The sequence below is a fragment of the Onychostruthus taczanowskii genome, unplaced genomic scaffold, assembly GCF_017590055.1.
Source record: "Onychostruthus taczanowskii isolate IOZ18803 unplaced genomic scaffold, ASM1759005v1 scaffold147, whole genome shotgun sequence".
Lineage (NCBI taxonomy): Eukaryota > Metazoa > Chordata > Aves > Passeriformes > Passeridae > Onychostruthus > Onychostruthus taczanowskii.
The window spans coordinates 837232-860741 of NW_024498652.1; the positions used below are offsets into that span (position 1 = coordinate 837232).

Below are 23510 nucleotides of genomic sequence, written 5' to 3' on the forward strand. Positions count from 1 at the left end.
TGTCCTAACTGAGAACAGGCTTCCAAGTGATTCCCCCTGATTTTGCACTGAAGGCATGTGTGAGGCATTGCAAACTGGGAGGTGGCTGCTCAAGACCCCGATGTCTTGCTGTAAAACTGTCTCGTGTAGTGGTTAAAAACATCAGCCTTTTCTGGGTTGTGTGTGGGGTAACTGTAGCACAAAGAATAGTTTTCCTAGTTTTCCTAGTTTTCCCTAGAATGTAAGGTGAATCGCTAGTCTCGGGGTAGACGGCACCATGCACTGAGCATGAGTGAAAGAAAAATATTTTGCTTAAACTTCCTGAAAGAACGTTGCTAGCTCTCATCTTTAAGCACCTATTAAGTCATCCAGTGTTAGTCAGTGTAATTACGGAGGCTGCAGAAGTAATTCCAGATAGCAAACAGTGTTGAAATTTACAATTTGTGCTTAAAAACAAAACTATTTAAAATAGATCTTCCTGCAAGTTAAGGGAGCCCCGGTGTGACTGTCAGTCACCGCAATCAGACACTGCTCTGCACTCAGGGCTTTTTTGGCCTCTCCTGCTTGCTTTCTCATACCACGTTGGCAAGCTGCAACAAGTGAAAACTCCACCCTTCCTACAGACTGGGGAGAATAAGATTCATAAACGGCAACAGCTGGCGAGTAAAATCGGGGTTTCTCTGAAGGTGCTGTTTTTTCAGACAATCACTGTGTGCAGCTGAGAAAGGGGCGGGATCCTTTTCAAGTAGGTTAGTTGTGATTTGCTGAATCCGTAGACTTTTCCCCTCAAAACCCCAACCCTCTCTCTCTCTCTCTCTCTCTCTCTCTTTTTTTTTTTTTTTTTCCTCCTTCTGAGAGAGAGAGAAAGGGAGAGGGAGAGAAGTTGGCTTGCGGCTGCATCTCAGCGCGCACGTCAGCGTTGATCTGGTCCCCAGAGCCTTGCCTGACACCATGAGTTCGGAAGCCGATGAACCCAAGGAAGGTACGGTTCCAAAACTATTTATCTTCGCAGGAGAGGAAATGCGCACGCTGCTTCTCCGGGCACGGAGGAGAGTTTCTGCTCCCTTCAGCTTTCGGGTATTCGGGGGGGAGGGGAAAAGGCCTTTGCAAAATTGTTGGAAGTCCTGCGGGATAGGAAGTGACCGAATTGTTGGCACCCAGGGGTATCTGTCTCGGCGATGGTAATTTACTCACACGTGGAGTACAGATAAGTGGGAGAAATAGTGTTTCAAAATGCTGGTAGCCAAATGTCGAAAGAGGAAGATTTCTTTAATTTGGGAGCGCTGTATTTTTCAGCAAAAGAGGAAGTTGCATGGGGAGAAGTGAAAGGTCATTATTTTGGGAATAAGGCTGATTCCCCTTACTTCCCTGCGGATAAGTGTTCGTGTGTGTGTTAAAACAGAGGAGAGTGCCAAAGCTACGGCGTACTGCTGCCTCTGGACTGGAAAGTGTGGAGGGGCTGGAAGTGCTCCAACAAAAATGCAATTATTCCCTGGTGTTGATCGTGGGGGAGGGGGTGTGAGAGGGATTCGGACAGTGGGGAGCAAGCGGGGGAGGAGGAGGGCAATTTCCTGAAAGTGCCTATATACAAAAGAGCATTTATATAGATGAGGGAACAGGGCAGTGGTGGGGTTGTATGCTGGATTTCTTAGAATAGAATTGATGTTTCATGGTTACACAAAGTCCTTAGGGGGATTCAAACATACAGAGATCCAGTATGGCTGAGAAAAACAACTTAAAAAGCCCCAACAGAAAAGCCCCAAGTAGTAGAGCAACTAAGCATTTTGTATTTGGTGAAAACAAGAACTTTTCACAATGTTTCAGGTGGTTTTCCCCTCACAGTCTGTACAACTTCCTTCACTTGAATATAAGATTACCATGGGTATCTGTTTACTTGCTTAAAAGAGGATTTTGTTGATTTGCAAAAAAGTCTCCTTGCACTGAATGAGAATTAATGCTAATAATGCTGATAGAACCTGGTAAGTAATGGAGCCCAATAGCCTCTCTTTTGATAAGAATAATCCTTATATTTTTCTTCTTGTCAAATGAACAGCAGAACCAGAAGGCAGCTTGTCTTTTCTTTTTTTTTTTTTTTTTTTCCAAGAAGATTCTGTAGGACAGATTTATTGAAAAGCAGAACTGTAAAAATTATTTCTCTATAGAAACTTTGAAAAAGAGAATATATATACATACTCCTTCAGTTTTACAGCAGGAGAGATCTGCTTGCATGCTGTAACAGGAAAGATCCTCTGGTTTCATACAGGAAGCTCCAGACAGTTTTAAGAAGCTGGCTATATTTGAAATGTAAATGTTATTGTTTGAAGAAATGTCTTACTTTGTTAGATGACTCTGATTCTTAAAATCAAATAGGTTTGCCTTTCTGTACATTTCTTCATAAACAATTTGAGGTGCCAGGATTTTCATGCTGAAAAAAAAACCCCAAACATTTGAAGCAGGTGTCTGAGACAGGGGAAGAAAAAAAAAGAGGTATCTTTTTGATTACTTATTTTTAACTTGGGGAATATTTGGGTTTTGCTGTTCTTTATTCTTAATGTGTTAGAATGGAAAATGAAACAGCAACCATTGTGGGAAGATGAAGTACAGATGTCACTGAGAAGGTTTTTCAGTCAGTCTGCAAACATATCCCTGGTAATGTATTCACATCTTTAAAAGAACAATTTAGAAAAAGCATGAGAAAAGTGTGTATGTGAATAAAAACTGGGATTAACAGGTAAAAATGTAGAATTGCAGCTGTCACACTGCTTTGGCTAGTCTGATTGTACATTTATTGAAGCATAAAATACTGAAAAGTGCAGTCGAATACCCGTATATTGGTAGTGATTCAGTCTATGTAGCAGAATCTTTCAACAAGCTGTGTTTCATGAAGAGACTTTGGTTTTTTTGCATAAAGAAAATGGATGTTTCACAAATCCAAACTGAATGTGTGTCTCAGTCTTTTGACATTGAGGATATATCATTTTCAAGTGGTTTACCAAAGGGGAGGTTGTTGATTTTTGTTTTAGGTGCAAGACTAAATGTCATTCTAAAAGAGGAATTCTGATTTACCCACAAACTATATGGTCCACCTAGGGAATCAGGAGGTAACTCCTGATTATGGAAGGAGTAGAGGGTACACTTGGACAGTTATAGAACAGGTATTTTACCAGATCCTGTGCATTTCAAGGCCAAAAGTAGTGATGAAGAGTATAGTGGCTCATCTGCTACAAGTTAAAAAGTGAAAGGAAGAGAAGGCTACATGAGAAATGTCGGTTTAATGGTGTTTGTAAGCATAGGCAGATTTTTTTGTTGTCCTTGAGGCAGAGGTTCTCAAATAGCCAGGAGCTAGTAAAGGGGTCTGTGAGGAGTTCTGAAGGTCACTTGCATCTTCCAGGCATGACTCTTGTGTGTTGGAAGATCACCCTCAGTGAAGAGGAGAGTTGAGGGTGCAGTAATAACATTGAACATTGTGTATGCTCTGCCAATGATCTGATGCTGAAGTGAGCAATACATCACTTTCAGCTACGTTATACGAGGGAATTGCAGTAATTGGAGAACACTGGGATGTCCATAAAAGTAGACATAGTGTGGATTATTTTAAAAAATCTACATAACACGATCGAAGATTGTAGGCTTTGCTAGTATAAAATTGAGCTATATCCACTGTTATAATGAAACACAAAATCAAGGTAAATTTTGAATGGCTTACGCCTGAAGATTTTCTTTTTGTAATTAATCAAATAAAGGTAGAGCATTTGACCTCAAGTAAAATCTAACTTTTTTAACAGTAACAGAGACTAAAAAGACATTGCTAGAAGACAGGCATTACCCCAGTACATATTACACTAATTGCTGGATATAGGGTATGCGGCAGTGTATGTGGGGTTTTCAGCTTCTGCCTTTGATGTCTTCATGGTCTGTATTAGAATGGTAACATGAAACAGGTTTTTTTTCCTCCTGCCACGCGGCTCAGTAACTTCAGAACAATCTTTGTATTCATCTGTATCCCACAATGCTGTGGTAAATATGTGCATGTGTCTTTATGGCATCAATCTGTATTGCATTTACAGATTCCAACAACTGTCATGATATAAATAACCCTGTCACATTTTCTTGTTTTCATTGCTTTCACCAGATGAAACAAATTGTGTGTTAAAGTCCATAAGAAGACTATAGCATCTAACTGCATGGCATAATTTCATTCTCGTGTTGATTGGTGGCATGTCACCTGCCATGTACCAAATGATTTCAGGCTTTGATTTGACTGAATTCCTTTTTGAGATCTGAAGGAAATGTTATTAGTCCTGCCGTGTTAAAACTATGTATCATGAGTGCACATTTTAAAATACAAGGCAACACCAATCAAGATTATTGTGATGCAAATGCATTTCTTCAGTAAAGGGAAACAGGAATTTATGTAAAGCTCCAGAGAACTTCAACCTCATGCTACAGGTTTTATGCAATATATTTTAAAAACAACAGGGGAGAAGTCTAAGGAAAAGTAAAATAGTAACAGATAATCAGAGTGAATGTAAGCCTGTAAAACAAACTCAGATACAAGTGAGAGCCTGCATTGCACCTTTTTCATACTTAGTTTTGAATACCACATTTCAGGAGAGAGAGAGATCAGAGCATTCCAACAAGTGCTTGGAGATTTTTTTAGACATGATTAGCATTTTTTTAATCCAAATGAGATTAGTGAGGAATGAGCTCACCTGTTTTGTTCCCTTTAGAGCTCAGAACAACACAGGGGTTATAAAATCACAGAGCAGTCACTGTTTCAAGAAGTTAGTACTCCCTCCTGTAAGTAGTACTGGATTTGCTTTGACATTTTGTAGTCAACCTGTCATGTGTGAATGTTTTCCAAGCTAGAATTTTGTTGTAGACAAGAAGTCAACTGCTCTTGTGCTCCTACAGTCCACTTACTCCATCTACTCCATCAGTGGGACTCAGTAATGTGTCATTCTCCATCCCACTAATTCCAAAACTAGCATTTGTTAGAACCTATTTTTATTGTATGGCCATGAATGGGGAAATCCAAACTGTAGAAGTGGAGCACAGAATTAGTACTTAACCCCACAGATTTGAATCACCTTCTGCTCTCACCCGAAAGACTAGAAAATGTGGACTTCCTTTGTTTTCCTTGCTCTTTGCTTAGCCTCCCTTGTCAAGATAATAATCTTCATAAAACATTAAGGCCAGTCAAACAGGGGCCTTTTGTTGTAGTCGTCTGGACAGTTCAGTTCAGAAGCAGGAAGAATCATCTGGCCCCAGTGCATGTGTTAGAGATCTTGATTACTCAATTTGAGAACTTTTTTTTTTTTTTTTTTTATATCTCACAGATAACTTTCTTACTGTTGATGAGAATGAAAAGATTGCTGGCTGTGCATATCATGTACACGGCTTTGTAAATCATAGCAATGCTTGACAATTCGGCCTTTTGTGCAAACCCTTCTATAGTTAATTGGAATTATTAATAGGACAGGGTGATAGGGAAAAAAGTATCCCTCTAGTACAGGAAAGAAGGAAAAAAGAAAATAAGCTTGTGAGAGTTTAGAAAGAATTACTAGCCAGGTGCTATAAAACCCGATCACATATGCATAAGGAAAGCATTGCCAGAGCTACAAATAGCAGGGCAAAAAGAAAATAAAGAAGATAAAACCTTAATGAAGAAGAAGCAATGGGAAATTTAGGGGGAGTAAGAGTACAGTACACAGGCAAGTTGGAAGTGGTAGATTTTTTTTTTTAGTGTAGTTTGGGTGACAGTACATTTAATGAAGCAAGATGCAGGAAATAAAAGGTCTATGAGGACAAAAACTGCCATGGTTTGTAGCACAGCTGCTGCAGCTTCATTGAGATGTGGGCCCTTGACTCTGTCACTAAGAGCACTGACTTCAGGCTGTTAAGCCATAGGACTCTGTAAGAAGCTCTGCACCTCTCCCCTTCAAAACTGAAAGAATGGTTGTTTTTATTTTCCTGGCCACATCGAGGTCGTCTTTGAGATAACCTGTTTGTGAGTGGATCAGATGGCCACTCTGATTGTTTTTCCTACAGGCTCAGAATTTAATTAGTTGAACTGCTGTTTTTTGATGTATAACACATTTGGAAGTCCATATGCAGTAGTTGTTTTCTGCAGGACACTTTGTACCTCATGTATTTATTAATCTGTGCAGCTGGATCAGATGAGGAAGCTAGGTGGTAATTTGAGCACAGGCCATGGGATAAACATTGGCTGTAGCTGATAGATTACTTCAGAGAATCACTGAAACTTAACAGGTTAATCATTTAGCTGTGATTGTAGGGTTGAATGCTAGATTGCTTTGAGAAAATTCCATTAATATAATTATACTTATGCAATCAAATCTTTTTATCCAAAATGAATTGCAAGGTTCACATGCTTAGTTTCAAATAAGATACAGTCCCTTGAGCTATCTGACTGATGGAGAGAATCATAGATTAACTGAGGCTCTAGGGAGTTTCTAGAGGTCACTGGGCACAACATTTCACTAAAGGCAGAGCCAGCTTTAAAGTTGGATCCAAATTCAAAGTTGGATGAGGTTGCTCAGGCTTTTTCCAGTTGCATTGATATTGTCTTCCAGAGTGGCGATGCCACCGCTTCTCTAGCGACCACTTTTCTAGTGCTTCGGTGTTTGGGCACAGTTGCTATGTCATTCCAAGTGAGACTTTCCCTTGATGCTGCCTGTGTCTCCTGCCCTCTTTTTCTGTGCACCCTCAAAAAGAGCCTGGCTCTGCCTGCTCTGTGACTATTCAGTAACAAATTGCACGTGATGGTAAGGACCACTGTTATTTTCATAAAACCTGGCACTCTCAACATGTCTTTGGTATCAGGTGCCCCACCTCCCTAGTAATGCTGGTGACAGCCTGTAGGATCTGCTTCTATTTGGCAGCTCCTTTTTTTGGAGAGATATTGGGGAGCCCAATATTATTCACAGTATTCCACATAATGGAAGAAAGTACTTCGGTTTCAAGTTATATGAGTATAACTTTTTCATTTTCTGAAATTGTTGTACTGGAGACGTAGTTTCCCAGTCTTCCTTTCATTTATCTGTGATTATAGCATTTGCTGTATTATGGTACTTGCACCTTTGGGTTGTTTCCTTCGGGGACTTGGCAAACAATGGACTGCCACAAATGAGACAGAGGTTAGAAGCCAGGAGCTAAAGTCAGCAAATCTCTGCAGAATCAAAAGAAATATCTGGGTAAGGGAAGGCCTTGCGCGCACATTTGGTAAAGCTGTATTCTTTACCAGTACTACTTCCAAATGTAGTAACAGGCTAAATGAATTGCTTATAAGAATCATGAGTGTTTTGTTATACATTAGCCAGGAATAGCTTAAGGAAAATGAAAGGCTGAAACAGTGATTGTAATTTGCAGTTTTTATCCAAAAACACACAACATTTTTTATCAGTATTGATTTTATTATTTGGTCAAATCTTCCATTAAATATTACAGTTTCAGAAGGGTTCTTAAATGCTGCTTTTTGAGAAGCAAAACGCAGCCCGTCTCCACTCAATTGTTTAGTTGCAGGTGTTATTTCAAACTTCTGAAATTATTTTTTGCTACAATTAGACTACAAAATGCAGTAAAAGGAGATAATTTCATAATCAGAAAGGTTTTTAGGCTATTTCATGAAACAATTTCTGGTTTTTAATTTCTCCATACTCAATAGAAGTAGTCAGCTAAAATAGTTTAATCTATTTCATAATGGCTTTAAAGCAAAAATTACTTTTTTTTCATATTTAAAAATTATTTTTTCATGTTTGCATATTGGCTAGATATTTCTAGATCCAGTAGCATCCAGCAGTATTACTGTTACTAGTAGCAACTGCTGTTTATGATTGTGTAAGAAATTTGAGTACTTAAACTGGCTGTTCTGCATTAATGAGTAGCACTAATCTGAACAATAGCCTTATGCATATTGACACTGAGGTGTTTTTTTTTATGGTGGGAAATCTGAAAGTTACAGATGTTCATGTTTTCTTGGTTTGCATAATTATATTTGATGAGTTGCTTGTGTTTTTTAATGGTAGGTGTACACTTCCTGTTTTGTGGATGCATCTCTGTCATGACTACAGAACAGGATACACAGTGGGATTAGCAATAAAATGCAACTGCCAAAATCTTGGTTGTTTTAACCATCATGTCAGCAAAAGCACGAGCCTTAAACCCGTTGTCATTTGGAGACAGTCTTACTTTGAGGGAGAAGGAGAGAAACTGAGAGGCCTGTTCTTAGAGATATTCATTCTACATTCAAAACGTTGGGATGTTTTCTCTCAAATTTTGTTCCTATTGCTGAGATTCTCTGACCAAATTGGGTGATGATTTGACTCAGTTTCATCAGTTAATTCCCTTTCCCAGTTCTAGTGTGTGCTTCATTTCTAGTGTTTAGCTGGCAGGCAGTGAGAAGTAGAGAGCTCACATCTCTGGGTGGCCTGTTGGATTCAGTCTGGGGAACTTGGCATTCAAAATCTTCCCCACAGAACTGTTTCAGCAGAAGCACTGTAGAGGATTGGATACACACTGTATAAACTAATTTAATTTTCCCTACCTTTCTCAGAATTTAGTATCAGCATTTGTAACTATGCAGATTAGTAGTGAAAGGTCCGATAGTCTGCTGTGCACAGCAATAGGGAAAACCTACGTTTTAGTTTGACAGATAATGTACAAATGTCAGAGTGTCTGCAGAGTCCTGTTCCTGCTGGCAGTTTGCAGTAATGAGAATAAATTGCAGTAAAGTGGGAATAAGCACCTAATTTATTTGAGACCATTTATCCTTGAAAGGTTTGAAACCTGAAATTCCAGGGACATATTCTGAGATGATTTTATGTATCTGTGAAGGCCAGTAATTGTAAGTTTCTCTAAGGCATTGCTAGATGCCCTGTGATTTTACTGGATCTCTAAGAATGTGATACCCTCAAGTCTCTATCCCAAAATATTTACATTCATACAGCAATTAATAAAAAACTGAGTGCATGCACAGACAAGCATCCATTTAATTAACTTCAAAGAGGTGTGGAGAAACCTTTGAAAAATGCAGAAATTCCATTATTTTCAAACCTGACTCTTTCATGAGGAATGGTTTGACTTTTGCTATGTCCACTTTGCAAAACTATTCTACAAAGGCAATTTTATTTCTATAAAGAATAAAATTTGGATTTGATATTAACAGAAACGAGCAGATGACTCCGGAGAATATTTTAGTTACTGATTCCAATGGATGTTTTTCCTATTTGTAAATGAGAAAATGAATGGATGTTTCTGTTCACTTAAAAACATTAGTTTCAAAAACATTCACTGAGGAATAGTGATGTCAACTTCTTTAGGAACTTGAAACAATTAATAATAAATTCAAGCATCTGCGCACAGAAATGGTGGATACTTCAGGAAGGGGTAGGAATAAAGTTTGACTCTCGTGTCTTGTGGCGATATGTCCTCATCAAGCTCACAGCCTTGTCCTCAGTGCTGGAAATTAGAGATTTAAATTCTGTGATGCAAGACGTTGGGTCCTGGATGTATGTTTAAACTCTTCTTTGCAACAAGCAGTTGGTATTAAAATCAGTAACTTGCAGATAAATGTTGATCCCTTTTTCGTAACTTGTTATTTGATGTCATGCAGTTGGGGAGGAGAGGACAACATTATGGTGAGAAAAAGAGAAAGTATTGACATTTTTATTTCAGTGCAAACATTTGAAATTTAGGTTGATGGTGTTTCTGTTCCCCACTTGAAGGCTTTCCTTCTTCTGGTTCAAATTTGCATTCCCTCCTTCTTACTATGGGTAATAATCTTGGAAAACTCAAGGTGCAACAGCCTTTCTTGCTATTTTATGCCCTTTCATAGCTGATCGGTGCTGTCCATTGCTTAGTTGAAAATGTCATTTGATGTCGCTGCAGAGTAAAGAAGCTGAATTGTCAAATTCTGCAGCAGTCAATCAACAGCTGTAAAAAACAGTGCAGCCAAGTCTCATATGCTTTACCCCAAGAAGAGAATTACAAAGAACATGCAGGTTTAACAAATCACAGAAGATTTGATGCTGAACAGGGACCTCTGGAGGCTGTCCAGTTTTCAGTCAGTAAATATACTTGCGACCTTTAAAAATAAATAGGATTATTATTGTTTTGCTAGATAACAGAGTTCTGTATCCAGATAATACTGCTTCCTGATGTAAAAGAGAATGACAAGGTCAGACATAATATTTAACCAAAGATTCAATTTTACAGAAGAAGATTAAATTACTAACAATATTGAAGACCTATTTTTTCTCTTATGTGGGGAAGTGGATTGGTGTTTTGACAGTCTTAAGTTATGTTTGCGAGTTTTGGTGTTGTTAAGTCAAATATTTTAAAGGTGGGTTTGGGTGGCACTAGTGGAAACAAAGATGAGACAAAGCAAAACCTCTGGAAGATAAACTATGTGCTTGGGTCTTGGAGAGCCTGTGAGGGAGAAGAGAAGAAGAAAAAAGACTCAACCTCTTGTTTCATGACTGCATGTTTGGATAAAGGTTGTAGTAGTATGGATGCAGAGGAAACAGGCTGTAGCTACTAAATAATGGGAAAAGAACTTAAAACTGAGGAGTTGGTTTATTTTGTTCCTTGTGGAATAGGAAAGTAAACATGTTAGGTGTGCAGAGAAAATTACCATTTCAGCCACCAGTTGTAGTCTTCCATAATCATGGAAGCTGCCATGAGTGAGTGGTATGGAAGGCAGACAGAGCGCATATTGTCATACAGCCATGCATTGGATGCCATAAAATTTATCCTTTCTAGTAAAAAAAAAGGGTAGTAAAAAATTAAAAACTGAAAAAGAGATGAAGGGTGCCACTGGTGTATTAGGCCTAAAGAACAGCAGATAACTGATAGGTAAAATTCTTAAATGGGATAATTTCGTATATGCTTTATAATCTACATTTCAGTGTTGATATTGCAAATGAATATGCCGAACAGACACCTGAGAACTGAAAGCCCTGACTAGACTACTAGATTTTATGCAGCTGGCCTGTAGCTGTGGCAGTCTTCAGTGCCTCAGAAGTTAGTTATATATATGTGTGTGTATATATATACAAACACACATATATACAGACACGCACATATATACATTTTTGTATGTGTTTACACACACATAAAGTTAATGGTAGCAATCCAGCCTGCTTTAAACATTAAAATGAAAGACAGATACCAAGGAAGTCCCATCTTCTCTGTAAGAAACAGACATTGTAGCTACAGATGGACAGGGAGAAGAACAGAGAGCCAGAACTAGAAATACAGGAAAAACATTATTAACTAGTTTCAAAGACATTGTAAGATCCCTCACAAACTTCTGTGTCATTTGAACTCTCTGAAGCCTCTGCTTTGACTCTTTACATGTGATTCAAATACATGCCCTTTGCATTTTAATGGCCAGGTTGTGACATTTGCCTTAGATTGAGTTCCCTGTTCCTCTCATGCCACATTGGCATCTCGTTTGGACCTTCCAGTTCATTGTATTTTTGAACATATCAAGTTTAATTTTCTCCAGTAGATTCCAAGTTCTCCAGGGCTGCTGGCCTCTGAGGTTTTCCTTCTGTGTTCAAGCCAGGAACTCTTTTTATATATATATATATATATATATATATATGTATGTATGTATGTATGTAGTTCCTGTGCCTACAGCTAAGTGTTTTGGGGTTAATTTTTTGTGAGAAAGCATTATTTTTGCCAAGATGGTTGTACAAGCAATTAGATACCGCTTTTTGAAATTTCAAATTTAGAGTGCCACTTGGCTTAGGGAGCTTGGCACTGTTGCCTTGATGCAGTTTGGTATGTATTTCTAAGGCTGGACAAAATATAGAGTACCTGCATTGCATTTGATTGATTGGAAGGAATGACATAAGATACATTGAATTTCCTGTAAGAAGGTTTGTCAGCATTATTATTCACTGTGCATGGACACTTGGTAGATACAGAGGAACCTGATACAGCCCTGCAAAGACCAACAGCTGAAATATACAGGCTGTGTACTTAACGTAAGCACTGCACCAGTTGTTACATTCCAACAAGGATAACAAATGGTGGCAGAGGACTGAAATACCAAATTAAGTTCATGACATTGTTCTGTGTGACTGTAATTTTCTTGGTTTAATATCCACTGTATTCTGAAATATTCTGAGAGCACTCATCTGAAGTTAATCTCATTTTTTTTTTCCTTGTTTTTAAAGCTATGCTGTTAATTAAAACACATGCAGAGGTTTTGGGGAAAATGGCTTTTAGGAGACTTTTTAAATTTTCTAAATCAGCTACAGTATATGTATCATGTGATGCATAGGCTGGCTGTGGGAAGCACAAGCATGTAAAACCAGAATAACTTGTTGGCACTGACTGCTCCCATGGGACTGCAAAACTCTGCAACATTCTTACTGGAAATAGCATAATTCCTTGCTAGTCTACCCAGACTTAACCTTCAGGTACATTTTTTGGCAATTCTTCTCACCTCTTGACAAAAAAAAGTATTTTATTTTCTGGGGTTTTTTAATGGTTTGGTTTTGTTTTTGCAGCTAGAATATGGATCATCTTTTGTGGTTTGTAAAATTTTGGACATTTTAATACACTAATGTTAGAATTAAATAGCAAAATCCAGAAGCATATAACAGTATCACATGTGTTTTGCAAACATATTGGCAGTGACTTACTGAGCATTTTATTGGAAGAAGCTGTTCTAAATGTTGTTTGCTGTCTTTTATTTTTCCCATGTTTCTGTAGATCAATATGTGCTCACTTTCAGTATGAGTATGCAGATCAGACATACTCTGTACTTTCAAAAATGCTTAATTAGCCATATTTTTTTCTGAAATTGCTTGATTAAATGTTTTTCCAGAGTGACTTGCAGCCTCATAGCTGACTTCCAGATCCAGTAAGACTGCTCATGCAATATTTGCCATGCATAAAGCTTGGCTTCAGATGGGGTTTTTTTCCTTTTGAAGGTCTTCCAGTGTGAATGCTAGAACTAGTGCATGTTGCTTGAATAATTAGCATTCTCGTCGTATGCTCGGTTGGTAACAATTATGGTAAGACAGAATTTAGTACAATTTTCCTGTTAGGAGAACTGTAGGCAAATGTTACTCATGAAAGAATGCTTTGTATGCATTGAAAATTTTAGTTAAAACTGTTTTCTAGTTAAAATCGGTATTCATATATAAATCCCTCTTTTTAAATGCAAGGTGCCAAGTAAAATATTTGATCTTCCAATAAGGACCTCGTGTACATGAATTAAAAAAGTAGTGGTGCATGTGAAAGAAGCAAGTACTGTACAGAGCCCTTGTTTGAGGGTTTTTTTTCATTCCCCCTTCTGCACTTGGCCACTTGCTGCCTGGTTTTTCCACTGCCTGGTGATGCTTGCCCATCCCGTGTGCCCTGCTGACATCCTTCTGTCGATGAACTATGTGGCTCTCCTGGTCTCTTCCCACTCCTGCCCTCAGCCAGCTGTGAAGTTGCAGTCCCAGTGTCTTGAGGCTGAAGAGTGAAAGCTCTCAGAGTGTTTCTGGTCTTGCATGTCTGATACAAGCCTCAGTTTTCACCGGCTTTAAAAAGCCAATAAGTGAACAAATGCTTTTGAATGTGGAGACTGGCTAATATGCTGAAGTGGCCGTTTGGGAGCTGCTGTATTTTTGGAAGGAATTCTAGAAGAATTTTGGGAAGGATTGTAAGGATTTTAGCATACCTTTTACCCAGGAAACTTTGAAGCACTGAGATAAGAATCAGAGCACTGACTCTTCTCTTAAAATAGAAAAAAGACAACAGCATTAAAAAAACTTTTTGAAACTGTGACTCACTCAAATGGTTATTAAGAAGAAGCTATATATATCATTTGGCAGCTAGAAAAATCAACTTACCTTGTTCGTATCTGAAGACTTCATAGTCTGTATCCTACCACTCAAGTTTTTTAATCATATTGACATATAATAACTACATTGTGAAAATTGTTACAGCCTTGGTAACAGGTTTGTAACTATTTCTGCCTATTTTGTACCTCAGGACTTGTTTGTTCAGTGGTGCTAACTCTTGTAGTTTATCACCATTGTAGCTTTACCTTACTGAAGTCATGTATTTATATGTGAATTCATATATTTATATACTTCTGTATTTATTTTTTTTATGTTTCTGGTCTGTGTCATTCCTGAAAACAAGAGTAGACCTGTGAAGACCCAGAAAGCAGAGGGCAAAAAAAAAAAAAAAAAGAAAACAAAAAAAAAAAAATAAAACAATTCAGTAATTCTTTTATTCCTTCATATCTAGGCAATCTCATGATTTTGGAGGTGCATGACTCATGGTCACATACACTCAGAGAGCATAACACTAATTCCACTTGATTTCAAGTTGCCTACCTCCAGGGAAATAGTGCTCTTTCACTACAGGAGTCTGACTGAACATGCAATTTGTATGGCATGTGCAGGCTTTTAGCTGTTCTCACACAGTCTGTAGAGAGGCAAACACACACATCCACACAGGATTCCCAGCAGGAAGTCCATGCCCACCTTTCTCAGTGCTATGTGATAGTCTTTTCTGCCTGAAGCCCTCAGTCAGTGCTGTCCCTTTCCTCTCAAGCCCATGCTGATGTTTTTTTCCCAAAAACCCTCATCATTTTTGGGTCTTGTGCAGCACGTGGTGTTCCAGTCACTAAAATGAGAACTGGGTCTCAGGCAGCAGTGTTTCACAGTCATATTTTCTCTTCTTTTGGGACTGTTCTGTCAACACAGTGAGTCTCAGAAAGCTCAACTCTTGACTATGGAATTTATGATGGTTCACTGTAATGTTTTTGGTGGATGCTTTTTTTCCCCCTGCTTCTTCACAATGTGAAGTTTAAAAATACTCTTTGACTCAAGTATTCATTGTCAGTGTACATGAGATTGCATGCACTCAGCTAGCTGTGAGTGATGTTGAATCTACCGTAGACTATTGTCTTGTGGAAGAAAATAAGCTGGTTTTTTCCCAAATACTACCTTTATTTTTTTTTTTTTTTATTTAAATAAAGCTGAGACATAGGGTATGTGGCAATAGTGTAATAGTCATTTGCCACAGTACAGAGGGAGGTTTGCTGGCTTCCATGTGAGGGAAAAGTCAGCATTGCAGCCATAAGTATGAGCCTTCTTGTACTTTTATAGCAGTCTCCTGAGAGTCTATTAACCACAATTTTAAATTTTCACTGAAAGTTTACACTTCCATCCCAGTTTAAGGAAAACCTCTGTATGGTAAAATATTTTGGGAAAAACACAGAATAAATACCACACATTCTATATGTCCAGAATTTATTAATTTTAATATGCAAAATACCGTGTTAAACACACACACTGTGTGCTTGGCTATGAAAATCAAAAAGTTTCATAATCACTAAGCTCATAGCTTTTGTAGGAGGTCTTTAGCACCTTGTTTGCTCGCTTAAATAATAAATTAGGAGATTTTGCAGATGTCTGTATTATTCCAAAGATTGATTCTGTGAGTTTCAAAGTAATGGAAGCAGGATTTCCTCCAAGAGCCTTTCCTCTTGGACTACTTTCCTCTGTGGAGGCAAGGCTTCACTGCACATAATCATGCTTACTTGAGTAGTTTGTGTAGAAAATGACATCCCATTGATGTCAAAGGGGTATTTTTTGATGATAACCTTTTAAAAAGTAAAGTATAAAACTGCAGAGGAAAGAAATTGGAGCTATAAAGAGCAGTCATGAGGTAAACCAAACTGTGAGATGCTTAAAATTAGTGGGATTACCTGCAGGTCACCAGAGAAATGACATTATTTCAGTATAAAGTGCAAGGATGTAACCTGTCAACACAGAAGGTGTGGTCAGACATCCAGGCCAGCTACTATAAGCACTTTAAAAAGGTGTCTACATAGAGTCATCCCTAAGTAGTTGTATAAAGGTGCATTTTCAGGTGCTGGTGTCTGAAATTGCAGTCAGAAGTTTGCAAGGGGGTGCCTGGCAGCCCTTGCATTGGGAGCACTGCCCTCCCCAGCACAACCTGTGAGACAGGCACCTCTGATACACTGATGAGCATCGCCACTTGCAGATACCAGGTCAATGTTTTAAAATCTCTTCTTGACACGTCACCTGTCCTCTGGAGTCACAGGACCTTTCTTCTCCCTCCCTGTCTGTGAATTGTTCCTGCTGTCAGTTGGCAGGAACAGCCCTCAGTGTTGCACTGCTTGCTCGGCGCTGCAATTTCCTTTCAGCGCTCTCTTCGAGGAAGTGAAACCACTGAGATGTATTTTTGCATTTTGAGGTGCCAAAGGAAAATAAAGCACTGCAGGCAGGAGAGAAAGGTAGCTGAGAAGAGCTGCCCTTACAGCGAGGAGGAAAACTCCACATTCTCTCTGTGATAGCTTCTGACAATGTTTCAAAGCACACGGTAAAGTGTGCGCTGCATTTACCAAAATAAATACGCCACAGGCCAGTCTTCACCTTGGGTGTTTTGCTTCTCTTTCTGCTGTCAGCAGTAAAAACTGCAATTACATGAGATGAACAAGTAAGTAATAGCTTTACTGTTATTTAAGGAAGTATGTGTGTTCATTCTGAAGAAGCTCTATGCTCTTACTGCTTAAACTGAGTTTTATTCAAGCCATGAAATAAATTTTAACTCTTTCTGTCATTGGTAAGGAGGAAAAATTCTGATTATAAACTACAAAGACTTAACAAATTCCTTTTTTGGATTGGCTGCAATATTGAAGTTTGAAATTTACATATTTAATAATTAAATTAGAACCCATGTAACAGCACAGGGAAAATGAAACTAACTTCTGGTGTACTTGTAGCAAAGTAGATAGAAAGTATCTACTTTGCTCTAAGTAGCAAAGTATGTAAGTATGCTGGGTAGCCCCAAAACTTGGACAGATATTAGAAAAATACCTTAAGAGTTCGGCAGCTTTTGAAATGGAGCAGTTCCTGTTTTGGTTAGCAAAGGTAACTATGTGTTGAGTTGTACTTTGTAAAATGTGAAATAATGTAATATAAGAGGGTTTTTTTGTTGAAAAACTGTAAAATACTTAGCATACTGCCAAACAGTAACTGCTCTTAGTAGGAACATCCATATCCATGTGGAGTGACAGAAAGAAGACATCATGACCATTACTAAGAAGACTTTAATTATTAAAAGTTATGAAATAATAATTGATATTCCTGTTTTCTCCTGGAAGAGAAAGAAAGTTATAATTTGTCCGTAGATCTTTGTAAAGAATTGGCTGTTGAGTTGTAGTATTTGACCACCCTTTGGAAAACATGGATTAGTTTTACTTTAATAGTAACTCTTGCAGTTTTAGCTTTAAAAAGACAGAAAGAAAATCAAATATTTTCAGTTCAAAATGACTGCTCAGCATCTTTAATGTGTTCCTGTGTCTTTGTGGTTGAGAAGTGTGTCTGTCTTGTGATCTTGAGAGCTTTGCCCGAGATAGTTAACAAGGGGTTCTTTGGTTTTTGAGTGTCCTCTGGTAGTAAAGATTTTCAAAAATGTGCTCAGACATTTCGTGTTTCAAAACAAAATACTGATATGCACTGAAAGTTGCAACAAACAAACCTGCTTGAAGGTTTATGGGATGATAAAAAAGGAGCTTGTTATTAAGTTTCTCAAAGATACTCTTGAATTAAAAATAGAGATTTGTGTTTCATGTCCTGAAGGACAAGTTTCTTCTATTTGCTGGAACCCCTGAGGCACCCTTAGTCTGAACACACCCAGCTGCCCACATACCAGCAGTTAGGAGGAAACCTTTTCCAAATTCAGGGACTTACTGTCTAACATCTGCAGAGTTGATGTTTTCATTAAAAGAAAAAAAAATAAAATATTTCCAGTCCCAGTGTTTGCTAAGCAAACCTTTCATATGTATAGTAAATGTAAACAGATGTAGTCTTCCTTCCCCCTGTCTGAGACTCCAGGAGAGCTGCAGCACAAAAGCAGCCTTTTCCCAGACAATTCTACCTGCAAATACCAACTCACATGTGTCTTAATGGAGAGGGTATCAAAAAATTGTTGCTGACAACAGAACAAGTGATAACATTTCAAGTCAAGTTTCTGAAAGATTGTTTGGGGTTTTCTAACAAGAACTTTTTGTTCTTTTGAACAAAAGTACAAACCAGTCAATGGGTGTATTAATGCAATCAAATATAATTTTAGAAGTGGAAATGTAGTCTAGGATCTACTTCATTGGTCACAAAAAGATACTTTTAAAAGGTATGCCCACAATTGTTATGACAATCCCTAGAAAGTAAATGTCTTGATTTTACTGCATGAAGTATAGGACATGGAAATGTGTGCTTGCTTTTCTTCTGAAAACCAGTGTCTTCAGTTTCCATCCAGACAATCTCAGTGTTGTTTGCTGATCGTGGTATATTGTATTTCTTTTGTGTTTCTGCATGGATATCTATAGAAATGTATAAAATAGATATCTTTAAAAAATTAATGTGTGGTGTCTGCATTCACTGATCATGTAAAATGCTAAGCAGGAAAAAGCTTTATAATGGTTGCTTCACTGAATTATTATCTGTTTGTGTAGCAGGGGTTATTTGTCACGACATTGAAATAATCCTGATTTCAGATTTCACTATGAATGTGAGAATCAGATCAGATTTGTGACTTATCTGAGCAAATATGGCAGTTTTATTGCCTCAATTTGAAATTCCATCAATCCGTATATATAGAGAGAGCTTCTAAACCATTTCTGAGCAAGTTCAGTTGGTATTTTCACAAAAGTAAAACTGTCTGAAAGAAGTAAACCTAAAGAAAGAGTTTTAGGGATTTAAATATGGGGTTTTTTCTGCAACTATGTTGCATTATTTTTGTGGCACTTAGTAAGACTATTGTGAATGTATAAATATAGAAATATTCCTCAACTTGCTGTCCAGAGACTGTCTCTTTGGAAGTACTGACTGCACTCTTTTTTCTTCTCCTAGTGGCCACAGATGTCTTCAATTCCAAAAGTCTGGCCATTCAGGCCCAGAAGAAGATCCTTGGAAAAATGGTGTCCAAATCAATAGCAACTACTTTGATCGATGATACAAGCAGTGATGTTTTAGATGAGCTTTACAGAGTAACAAAGGAATATACACAAAATAAAAAAGAAGCAGAGAAGATCATCAAAAACCTCATTAAAATAGTCCTCAAATTGGCAATTCTCTACAGGAACAACCAGTTCAATCAGGATGAAATAGCACTGATGGAGAAATTCAAGAAGAAGGTCCATCAGCTGGCTAAGACCGTGGTGAGTTTCCATCAGGTGGATTATACCTTTGACAGGAACTTTTTGTCCAAACTCTTGAATGAATGTAGAGAGCTGCTGCATGAAATCATTCAGCGTCACCTAACTGCGAAGTCACACGGACGCGTCAACAATGTGTTTGATCACTTCTCTGATTGTGAATTTTTGGCTGCCTTGTACAATCCCTTTGGACCTTATAAAATCCATTTGCAGAAACTTTGTGATGGGGTCAACAAAATGCTAGATGAGGGGAACATATAGTACTTGTATTAGAGGTGACTGCCTATGAGTTATTTGTAGATGGAACACTGTTGATTTATGAAGGAATAAGGGAGCATGCAAAGAGGTTTTTTTACATTATGACAAATCTTTCCTAAATATCTTTATTAATTGATTTCTTACTGTGTGCTATCTGTTGCTATTCACAGTCCATCTGGAAGAAAAACTGCACATGACTTTTCTTACTGTGCTTTGCCTATGGAAACAGCTTGATAAAGACAATCAAACAGAATGGTTCAAGTAGAGTAAGAATCTTGCGAGATAGATATACTAAACCAAAACAATATGCTGTCAGACAATCTGCAGCTTTCATAGATTTACAGAATTAATTCTAAACTATCAGAATCCACTAGTGTTGGTAACAGACTGTCATGGTGATGGTACACTCTGTAATTTCTTTCATTTACTTGTAAAATAGACATATTTGATTCAGTTGTAGTCTTTTATGCTCTCTGCACAGATAACAGCTTCCTAGTGTTGCCATTATGAAGCATTGAGTTTTAAATAAAATCAGTGATGCTGTCACATAGAGTCTTAACAGCAGGCTTGTGCATCTCCAGCTCAGAGGTGAAAACTTCCTGTCTGCAAGGCAGGATCTCCCCCAAGTAGAGATCCTTATAGACCTGCACAGGTGCTTGCTTCCTTTGACTACATGGGGATTATTTGAGGAATAAGCTACAGGAAAAGAGTTGAACTGGGAAAGAGCATTCCCAAGAAACTGCTTGTGGTACAGAATTTAAACTCTGCCTACGATAAGATAAAACACAGTGACTTCTCTGTGCAATTCCTTAAGATGTTTAGAATTCTGCTAGTAGAATCATAGAATCAATCATTTGGGTTGGAGGGGTCACAATTCTTTTAGAAAAGATGTGAGTCAGTATATCTGATATACTAGTCTGATGTGTATGATCATGTGAATTCACCAAAGTTGATAAATAAATTGCAAGCCAATTTGCTTTGTGTACAATGAGAGTAGAAACAGAAATTAATGTTATCATTGTGTTATATACTATTTAACTAATGGAAAAATGGAATTTTAAATAAATTTTTTTCTTCTTTTCTTACTTCCTACTTTTTATCCTTTTTCTTCCTCATCTTCTCTCTGCCTTGACATTGGGGATAAAAAATGTGACTTTCTAGACACTGTAATGTACTTAAAAGCATGAAGTTAATACATTTCAAACAGCCAAAGACTTTTTGTTAGGAAGCATATAAAGAATTTGCTGTTTATTTAATTGCCAGTGTTTTTGCTGTTTGCTGTGTTCTTTTGTTTTAATGAGTAAACCAAAGAATATTTGCACTCCAAACTTCTGTTGTCTTTTTTTTTCCCTTATCATATTTTAAATTCTAAACTGTGCCAGCAACAAAAGCATTGCAACATCTTACATACAATTTCAGCATTACTTGTAATTTTTAAGAGAGAAATTTATGTTAAATTGCTGTTAGGTTGGTCATTAGGCTCTCAATATTCCTGGAAACCTGCCGGATTAATGTGTTCAAAATGTGAATTCATTTTATGGAAGCCACTGGTGTTCATCAGGGAGAGAAGACTGATGTACTACTTTTGTGGAAACAGCTGGGAACTGGTGTAAGGACAGTACACCAGAATTTGCCAAGAAGTAACTTATTAGGTTGACATCTGAAGGAGCATCATGTAAGATCTCTTCTCATGTTTTGCCTAAACAGTAAAAACACTGTGTTATTTCCATCAGAAGTCATGTATAGAAATGTAACATCATGGGAAAATCGCACAAATTGTAAAGAGTTTAGTTTCTGGTGTATTTATTTTATCTTCCTGTCTAGAAATACCAATTCTTCCTCCTGGGGTGAGAGTAAAAAGGAACTTGACTTCTAGAAATTAAAACAGTTTTATCTACAAATCCTATTTTTAAATTAGGTCCTGATTCTCCCAAAATAGCCTAGCTCATAACAAATGGTAACAGTTACTGAAAGGAGGAGACAGTACGTTGTTTAGAACACAATATTACATGTGTATGCTTCACACAGCATACACACATAATACACAGTATTACGTCTATATGCTGTGTGAGGCACAGAAGATTATCTTTGGCCATGAACCAGAATATTTTGATTGCTGAAATTTGAATTTCTCTGGGAAAAAAAATGGTGAAATAGTTTTTGCACATTGATAATTAACACCTACTTACATGCATATGAGCCATGTACATTTTCAGTACCCAGGACCTTCTTACTGAGCTGCACTGTCTGGCCATTTACTTGTTAGAAAAAGTGAAAATTGCCCATGGAGATCTGATTATAAGCATGAAAACTTGACAGCTAAGAGAACATATATTTAGCTCACAACTGAGTTACATTCTTCTGAGATGCTGTGACAATGGTTCTTGTCTGGCATTCATTTTAAATTACAAAAAAGTGAGTTCCGTAATGATGAAAGAAACCAATTATGTTCGGTTTCCTAACACCTACCATGTTCTTCTGACAAAGCACTCAAGCTATATATTTTGCAGTTAATTTTTTTTTCCTGCAGCATACATAAATAGTAGCTTTAATGATGAAAATTCAAAAATAAACTGACAGCATTTTTGCCTGTAGTACACTTGTATGAAGGCATTGACCCTCTAGCAGAAACTTGACATAGATTTTTTCTTTTTTAAACAAGATTTTTTTGGTCTTACTGTTCAATTATGGGTAGCATAATCTCATAATTTAGTATTGCAAAATTGATAATACTGTGTTTTAATAGGGTAATAATTAATACATTAAAATCCAGTCACCATAGATTCATTTTACAATAGGCATTTAAATCTCAGTACCTCAGGTGATATGTATTGTTAATAACTTTTCAACACTTAGTTAATATGTAAAGCCTAATGCCATCAAAATACATGTTGAAGTTCTGTAACTTAAAACTAATGTTCTAGCCTTCTAGAGGCATTGAAAAAGTGCTAAGTCAGACCTTGGATACATTTTACAAGATGTAAACAAACATGATCTCATCCATACAATGAAAATAAAATATAGGGAGGTTATCAGGGCCATTGTGTGTGGGCTTTTGGCTTTTGGCCACTCCTTAATTATGTTTGTGTGCACAGATAAACAAAAAGACACAATTGGGTAAATTACAAGCCTTATTCTTGAGTTCTCTTGAGATTATCTCTGTTTAGGAGGTACAGAGATCATAAGGAATCTGGAAGATTTCAGCAACTGATGTGGGACAATTTGTGGTTTTGTTTTGGTTTTTTTCCCCCAAATCATGTCTCTCTAAAAAAAGATTCAACCCCACCCATAAATTCTTGTAAAACAATAGAGTGAGGAGAAGGCCAATTGCTTTCTCAAATTTCTCCCTAGTGAGATTACATTTTCCCAAGAAAACAGGGAACATTGTGATGGCAGTTGGCTTCAGTAACTTTCCAGCCCCTTCTAGTACTAATGGCTATAATGACTATTTAAAGGTAAAGTGGAATTCTGCATGTAGCTCTTCAAGGAACCAGAGTGTGCTCATTTTCAGGGTCTAGCAGAGAAGGATCTAGCCCACTTCATTGTACAGGGGAAGCGTTGAGAGTAGGATGGTAAGCTGTACATTGCGTGGTTCGGATGGTCTCTCCAGGATGAGCACTGGCTGTGTGGTGATCGCCTACCACAGCTTTCCTTTGCCTTTTGCTGCCATTCTGAGCAGCTGACACTTAAAACATAGGTCAACTCCTTTCCTACTGTTTTTACCCCAGGATTACATTACATGGTAATCTAAGGAGAAGAGTTGATACTGCTTTACTTAATGAAAAAAAACCCCACAAATAAACACCGTTTTCCTGATTTCTTGGTTTTTTTTTTTTTTTTTTTTTTTTTGCGGGGGAGAGCCCTGGCAATGTAATTTGATCTCTGAAAGAATAATCTGCATCTTGATTTAGCTGCTAATACTGTTCTGGCTATAATCTATACCCTCATCAGTGTGATTTTCAGTACATGTACTTGTGAGCCTTTTTTCTTTTTTTTTTTTCCCCAGAAGTGCTTTTGAACGTATTACAAAGGGTATACTTCATATACA

General features: G+C 37.6%; 1 protein-coding gene across 5 annotated transcripts; it reads left to right on the forward strand.

Moving 5' to 3' along the window:
- The first annotated feature begins 659 nt into the window (after positions 1–659).
- TNFAIP8 (TNF alpha induced protein 8) lies at positions 660–20792 on the forward strand. Of its 5 annotated transcripts, none has more exons than XM_041398412.1 (2): positions 660–728; positions 18900–20792. In XM_041398412.1, the coding sequence occupies exon 2, from the start codon at positions 18965–18967 to the stop codon at positions 19463–19465; it is 501 nt and encodes a 166-aa protein (XP_041254346.1). In that variant the 5' UTR covers positions 660–728; positions 18900–18964; the 3' UTR covers positions 19466–20792. The 5 variants fall into 5 exon arrangements, with proteins under 5 accessions (XP_041254346.1, XP_041254341.1, XP_041254344.1 ...); XM_041398407.1 differs by lacking the exon at positions 660–728 and adding an exon at positions 744–961; XM_041398410.1 differs by lacking the exon at positions 660–728 and adding an exon at positions 1008–1056.
- The last annotated feature ends 2718 nt before the right edge of the window (positions 20793–23510 follow it).

What these genes read in the sequence shown, in the direction of transcription:
- TNFAIP8 (XM_041398407.1), top strand. Translation starts at nt 931, where the DNA reads ATGAGTTCGGAAGCCGATGAACCCAAGGAAG. An exon ending in AGCCGATGAACCCAAGGAAG is followed by an intron (nt 962 to 18,899) that starts GTACGGTTCCAA and finishes TTCTTCTCCTAG; the next exon opens with TGGCCACAGATGTCTTCAAT.